Source organism: Musa acuminata, chromosome BXJ2-1 (genome assembly GCF_036884655.1).
Source record: "Musa acuminata AAA Group cultivar baxijiao chromosome BXJ2-1, Cavendish_Baxijiao_AAA, whole genome shotgun sequence".
Taxonomy (NCBI): domain Eukaryota; kingdom Viridiplantae; phylum Streptophyta; class Magnoliopsida; order Zingiberales; family Musaceae; genus Musa; species Musa acuminata.
In genome coordinates, this window is record NC_088338.1 from 17,550,001 (window position 1) to 17,556,618 (window position 6,618).

At 46.2% G+C, this 6,618-nt stretch overlaps 2 protein-coding genes and 1 long non-coding RNA gene across 7 annotated transcripts; 2 read left to right on the forward strand and 1 right to left on the reverse strand.

Annotated features, from left to right (window-relative positions):
- Window positions 1-196: 196 nt before the first annotated feature.
- LOC103999885 (trihelix transcription factor ENAP1) lies at window positions 197-3,920 on the forward strand. 5 transcript variants are annotated; one of them, XM_065093671.1, is made up of 3 exons: window positions 197-1,573; window positions 3,038-3,078; window positions 3,331-3,600. In XM_065093671.1, the coding sequence occupies exons 1-3, from the start codon at window positions 727-729 to the stop codon at window positions 3,346-3,348; spliced, it is 906 nt and encodes a 301-aa protein (XP_064949743.1). In that variant the 5' UTR covers window positions 197-726; the 3' UTR covers window positions 3,349-3,600. The 5 variants fall into 5 exon arrangements, with proteins under 5 accessions (XP_064949743.1, XP_064949744.1, XP_018675601.2 ...); XM_065093672.1 differs by lacking the exons at window positions 3,038-3,078; window positions 3,331-3,600 and adding an exon at window positions 2,062-2,993; XM_018820056.2 differs by lacking the exons at window positions 3,038-3,078; window positions 3,331-3,600 and adding an exon at window positions 1,768-2,033 and having other exon boundaries at window positions 198-1,573.
- Window positions 3,641-6,257, reverse strand: LOC135599028 (uncharacterized). Its single transcript, XM_065093673.1, has 6 exons — window positions 5,344-6,257; window positions 5,015-5,168; window positions 4,655-4,939; window positions 4,405-4,576; window positions 4,045-4,126; window positions 3,641-3,945 (listed from the first exon to the last, which is right to left on the reverse strand). The coding sequence occupies exons 1-6, from the start codon at window positions 5,880-5,882 to the stop codon at window positions 3,756-3,758; spliced, it is 1,422 nt and encodes a 473-aa protein (XP_064949745.1). The 5' UTR covers window positions 5,883-6,257; the 3' UTR covers window positions 3,641-3,755.
- Window positions 4,215-5,420, forward strand: LOC135599029 (uncharacterized). Its single transcript, XR_010481793.1, has 3 exons — window positions 4,215-4,350; window positions 4,461-5,120; window positions 5,283-5,420. It is a non-coding gene; the product is annotated as an uncharacterized LOC135599029 (long non-coding RNA).
- Window positions 6,258-6,618: the final 361 nt, after the last annotated feature.

Genomic DNA, 6,618 nt, shown 5'->3' on the forward strand with positions numbered 1-6,618 from the left:
TTATTATAAAAAAATATCGATTGAAAAGAATCAGACGAGTTATAAAAAACAAATTCGAAATCATTTGAGCCAAAATCTCGAGTACGGGCCCTGCAGAGGACTGCTTGGTTCTAGGATCTGATGCTGAGGAAGGGGGAGAAACCTCCGGAGGATGAAGGTGGAAAGCCCAAAGGAAGGGGTGGCAGCAACGGAAGAACGGACCGAGCGAGGGGAAGGGATCGTGAGGGAGCGGGGCCGATGGGGTTTCCCCCATCGCTCGACAAAGAAACTCTCACGGGGCTTGTCCACTAGAGAAGAAAAGACAGGGCCTTCGCTGCTTTTTGAACCGCCCAAGACACCGCACGGGAATGAATGGGCCGAAACTGACAACGATAAAAACCTACCACGACTCCAGCAACGAAAACTCGTGCTCGTCCGTTTCGCCGTCGGTCAAATATCCTCGCGCGGGTTCCGAAACCAACGGCGGTGATGCTCCGTCCCTGTGGGCCCCGCCCTCTCCCAGCCCCCGACCCCTCGTGAAGCGCCAACGTCGGCGCACGCGCTTGATCCTCGGCGGCCCCCCGTTCACGTACCCCTCACGTGGTCCCCGCCTTCGTTCGCCGGCGCCTTTCGCCGCCTCTTTACTTGCCCCACCTGCCGCCGTCAAACCCTAACGCTATCGACGTCGACTACATAATAGTCCAGCGCGCGCGAGAGAGAAGGGAATCGGGGTTTGGGATCGGGAAGATGGAAGGGAGGGAAGCGGCGCCGACGAGGCCACCGAACCTGGCGGTGCTATACCGAGAGGACTGCTGGAGCGAGGGGGAGACGTCGGCGCTGGTAGACGCCTGGGGCGACCGCTACATCGAACTCAACCGCGGGAACCTCAGGCAGAAGCACTGGCAGGAGGTCGCCGACGCCGTCAACTCCCGCCGCGGCGCCGGACGCCGCCCGCCCCGCACCGACATCCAGTGCAAAAACCGCATCGACACCCTCAAGAAGAAGCACAAGGTCGAGAAGGCCCGGATCGCCGCCCGCGCCGAGAGCCAGTGGCCCTTCTTCTCCCGCCTCGACGCCCTCGTGGGATCCTCCCCGGCCCCGGCCCCGGCCGCTCCGAAGAAGCCCTCCGCCTCGCTGTCTCTCGCCCTGCCGCTCCCTTTCCACCGCAAGGGCTCATCCTTGTCCGCCGCCACCGCCGTGGGCCCGGCGGAGCCGAGGAAGAAGCAGTCTACCGCCGCCGCCACGTCGTTCCCGGTGGATAGCCCGTTCTTCAGGCGTGCGGCCGCGGCGAAGGACAACGAGGAGGGGTCGGGATCGCTGTCGAGATCGTCGTCGAGATCGTCGTCGAGATCAGAAACGGGGTGGAAGAGGGGGAGGGAAGGGGAGGGCAACGGGATCCGGGAACTGGCTAGGGCGATCGTGAGGTTTGCGGAGATCTATGAGAGGGTGGAGGAAGCAAAGCAGAGACAGATGATGGAGCTGGAGGAGCAGCGGATGGAGTTTGTTAAGGCGCTGGAGTTACAGAAGATGGAGATCATAGTGGATTCGCAAGTGCAGCTTGCAAAGATCAAGCGTTCCAGGCAATCACATACTGGTGAGAGATCTGATCTCTTCTTTATTCTGCTGCAGTAAAAGTTGAATTTGTTTCCACTGATTTGGTTTGCTATTTCAATCTGAGAAACAAAATCATACTTCATGCCTTCCATGAACTTGTTTGGTATACTGATTGATATATTGGTAGCTCTTTTCTTCAACTTTGTATTAATCTCATTTTCGTATGATGTCAAGTCACTAGGAAATATTGACAGAGCCCAAAACCTGCTATTCTATGGGAGGAATGAGAAAGGTAAATTAAATTGTTAGAGCTTGGATGATAAATCTTTATAAAATAAATATCATCACTGGCATCATTCTCATCCATAAAGAGAACTCACTCACTGGCTATGAATTCACAACTCCATCAAATATAGTCGACTGTTTTTTTCCTAAGCCAACAACATTCTGTTTCAACTGCTATATATACTTGGGAACTCATGTCGAATTTAGCAGTTAGATACTTTCATGCATAATATTTCCTTTTAGTTGTGCCTACTTATGCAACTTGGGGCTCTTGAAAATGGATAATGCGTGTGAAAACCAGCTGCCTACTTTCTAGGATGACAATAGGGGAGCAGCTTGAACTTGAATGTAATGAGGGATCTTTTTTTTAAGCTGTGCAACTACAAGAATAAAGATAGAAGAATCTTTTCTGGACTCGGTACGAGTAAATTTGGTTGATCTGAAGACAAACCGGACCCAGTTTGAATTCTAATGAGTCTTTTGTTCCCTCATCATCTGCCTAATCTGAATTTACGGCTTAATTCTTCAAGTCTTTTATTGCACCAATTCTCTTCGGTAATGTGTCGTCAACTCATTCTCAAAATTGATGGCTTTGCTTTTTTAGTATAGGTTATTTCGATTTATTTCTTGCCATATCTAGAAGGCATCTGTGGCCTTCCAATGATCCAATCCCTTTTGCTAATAGATCTTATTTTCCCGAAATTTAAGTAGAATGGAGGTTACATTTATAATTGAATCTGAACTTTTGAAGGAACTTTAAGTCTAAGCTGGTTTCCACGTGACTTCTCATGTGTTCTTCTTCTATACGAGGAACACAAGTACATGAAGAGTGAGCTAAAAAAACAGATGTCTGATATCTTGTCACATTCTTTCTTAATCAAGCTGAAGGAAAACAATTTAGTTCTCTTGTCACACATCTTTGTTGCTGACTGTCATTCTGTTCCTTTGGCATATTTGTGTGGCTTGCTTATGGCATTCCATCATCATTGCATATTACATGCAAGCTTTCACAATAGTAATTCATATCATTATTTTGCTCCTTAATGTACTGCAGATCCCTAATCTAATATTTCCTTTTGCTGTTGGATAAGTTCATGACGTATTTGTTGTCTAAATAAATCATGTTCCAGAACTGCCGTGATTCTTTCTGAGTTTGACCGTGAATGTTTCTTTTGGCTTTTGATGACGATTAATCATTGGTGTATTGCATGATATAAAGTCTTTGATGACGCTCTTCAGAGACAACAGTCATGTGGACTTGTGAGTATCGTTCTTTATAGTTGCCTTAAGATTCATAATAAAAAAAAAGCTGAATTTTTTGCTACTTTAGGAGCTGCATTTAAAAAAAAAAAAGTATTTTCCATGATAGAATGTGGTAGCACAAAGTCATTATTGATGATAAATCTTTACTGAGATCAGAGCTGTTTAATGTATTTCTAGGAGACTTTGATAGTTAAGAGCACAGCTAAAAAAATTAATCTGAATATGTGCTTTGCTTTTGCTTTTCTGCAGATAGCTATCTATAATTAGATCAAGGGAGAGAATTTATGGTCATGGTGACCATACTTTGTGAATGCTTTGGTTCGTCCCAACTTCCTCTCCGTCATGCACTTTTAGAGAACCTGTCGACATACCTTTTATGCTTGGAGAGTACTTTTAACCCCTTTTCTTTTATTACTTGGTATTGTCTTTTAATCGGTGGTCATGGTGACCGTACTTTGAAACTGGAATGCATTCATCTATTTCCCTTGACATAAGAACAAAATGCACTATTGAGAAGAATGGAATTATACACCACTCTATATGAGAAACCCTTTTCCAAGTAACAGATTCTAAGTTAAACAGGTCGTAGTAGCTTACAGATATCAGGAAGTCGTGGTTATACAAATTATGACAATTTTAGTTACTTGACTACTAAATCTCAACATACAATTGTGTTAGCAGATCACCTCTCTACTTATATCTGCTCCCAGGTTGAGAAGCTTCGCTTCAAAGTTCTCATAGCCTCTATCGATATGATGGACACCCACAACTTCTGTGACTCCTCTCGCGGCCATTCCCGCTAGAACCAGGGCAGCTCCACCCCTCAAATCAGCTGCTTCAACTTTTGAACCAGAAAGAGCAACACTGGAAGGGAAGAGGCGAACCGTAAGCAACATATGTTCCAGGTGCATTCTCAGCATAAGTTTATGAACATGGACATTAAAATGCTGGAATCAAACATACTTCCTTTGTGTTGTTCTCCCTTTAACAAAGGCTGACCTCCCATGAACTTCTATTCTGGCACCCAGCTTTTGCAACTCCTTCACTGCAAAATGAGAACCAAAGAAAAGGAAAGCCAAATTTGTAGGTAACAACAAGCCATTTTAACTGCATTATAGAGTGTTTTTTCTTCGATATGAAGTTGTTAAAACAGAGAAAATAAATCAAATTTGGAATTCAAGAACAAACCAATTGGATTGACAAGAGAAGAAATCCTAGTGGTAAGATGAGAACGGAGACGCTCAAGATACACCATGCGCTACATGAAAGGTGTGTGAATTTAATGCTGGTAAAACGAAGAGAACAATGCAAGAATAAGCATACCGTGGTGCATTCGGTTCTCAAAAACAGATTCTTCAACGATGCTTGGTCCACCACAGGTTGTCAACAAGGCCATGAACTGAGGTTGAAGATCCGTAGGAAAGCCTGGATAAGCCAATGTCTTGAGATACAACCCTCGAAGATCACCACCGGCGGTTGCCGTCGCAGCTGAAACCTGCAAGTAGTTATGCCTCAAAACATCAGGCATAAGCATGGAGAGAGACGAGCAGCAGCAGACCCAGATTTCCCCAACCTCAAGAATGCCATCTCCCTTCTGCGAAATCCTACAGCCAACCGCAGAGAGCTTGTCGATGATGCTGGTTAGATGACAAGGGATGACAGGGGACAACGAAATACAAGATCGGGTAATTGCTGCTGCAACCATGAAAGTGCCGGTTTCTATTCTGTCCGGTATCACGGTGAACTGAGCTCCATGCAACGACCTTCTACCGTCGATGACAAGCGTGCGAGTGCCAACCCCTTTGATCTGCGCCCCGCAGGCGAGGAGGAACCGAGCGAGGTCTGCCACTTCGGGTTCCTGGAGAAGGAACGAGTAGTAGCCTATTTTAGTCGGGAGATACAACGAAAACTTGATGTGTTTGAGAGTTCGAACCTGAGCTACGTTGGTGAGCACGGACACTCCCTCTGCCATTGAAGCCGCCATCATGAGGGTTTCACTTGCGCCAACACTCGGGTAATCGAGATGGAACCGTCCTCCGGTGAGTCCTCTGCCATTTGCTGCCTTCACATGCACTTTCCCATGCCTGTTCAAGTGCAAAAACGCATGTCAGATGCTTAATGGCTTAGAAATGGTTTGGGATTTCGTTCTTGATTTCATTTATTTTCTTGTTGATGTGAATTGTGGCAATCCTCCCTCGAAGTGCTATGAAACACAGCAGCTATAGGTAATCACGAAGGCAAAGCCAAGAATTGACTTAACTCAGTTCCACGACAGCGCCGAGAGCGGAGAGGCCACGGAGGTAGAGATCAACAGGGCGCGCTCCGATGCTGCACCCGCCCGGCAGAGCGACTGCCGCCTCCCCAAGCCGCGCGACCAGGGGGCCCAGCACAAAGAACCCCGCCCGGATCTTCCTGACCTCGTCCGCTGCCGGCTCCGCCGAGCTCAGCGACGTGGAGTCCACCGCCAACTCCCCGCCGCCCCTTTCCTGCACCTGCGCCCCCAGGGAGCGGAGGATCGCCACCATCGCGCGGGCGTCGGAGATGTCGGGCACGCCCCGGACCTCCACGGCGCCGCCGGAGCAGCAGAGGGCGCCGGCCAGCACGGCGAGGGCGGAGTTCTTGGAGCCGCTGATGGGGACGTGGCCGGAGAGGTGGCCACCCCCCGAGATGACGAGCTTGTGGTGGTGTTGGTCGGTCGAGCGGGGGAGGACGGGGACGGCGGGCGCGTCCGCGGCCAAATGCGAGGGCATTGGGTGGAGGGAGACGGGGGAGGGGATGGAATGGGAGAAGGGGAGCGCCATTGGACAGGATCGACGTGGTTTAGGGTTTGAGTTCCTCGATGATGATAATGATGGTAAGGTGATTTGGAGGCAAAATAAGTTCGAATTAGGCGGCAAGCATAGAAATCGGTTAATGGGATTATTGTTCGGCCTTTCCAAGTAAAAAACTCTTATTTAGTTTGGTACGTTTTTTATACTGGAAATTGCTGCTATTCGCAACTTTTCTTTTTTTTTTTTCTATTTACGATCCATTGCTTCATATAATTATTTTAAAAATAATAAAATATAATTTTATTAAATAATTTTTTTACTAATCATATATTTATTTTTCACAACCTCTCAATTGGTCCAGACGTCCTTTAGGTTTATACATATTGATCCAAAAGATTATATCTTTCTGAAAATATTAGGAATATTATCTTTTTGAATCTAAATCTGACGTTTTAAATCTAAAAAATATTAAATCGATCTAACAAACATAAAAAATTATTTCTGACATTCTCATCTATATTCAAATTGTTCTATTTGATTATCCATATTTTTCTATCATTTTACATCATCAAAAATAAAAGATATTCGACTAATGTAAGTTTGTTAGAATTAAATGATAAGTTGAGAGTATTTAGAGGAATATTTTATAAATATTAAAAGTTTTTAGTATTAGGATCCGAGTAGCACTAAGAGGGCGGTGAATTAGTGCAACGGATTAAAACTCGTAAGTTTGAAATCGATTTCGTAAATGTGTAGAGATTTCGAT

Coding starts and splice junctions, on each gene's coding strand:
- LOC103999885 (XM_065093671.1), top strand. CDS start 727: ATGGAAGGGAGGGAAGCGGCGCCGACGAGGCCACCGAACCTGGCGGTG. Junction 1,574..3,037: donor TTCCAGGCAATCACATACTG/GTGAGAGATCTG, acceptor CATGATATAAAG/TCTTTGATGACGCTCTTCAG.
- LOC135599028 (XM_065093673.1), bottom strand. CDS start 5,882: ATGGCGCTCCCCTTCTCCCATTCCATCCCCTCCCCCGTCTCCCTCCAC. Junction 4,940..5,014: donor TGCTCACCAACGTAGCTCAG/GTTCGAACTCTC, acceptor TTCCTTCTCCAG/GAACCCGAAGTGGCAGACCT. Junction 4,577..4,654: donor AGGGAGATGGCATTCTTGAG/GTTGGGGAAATC, acceptor AACTACTTGCAG/GTTTCAGCTGCGACGGCAAC.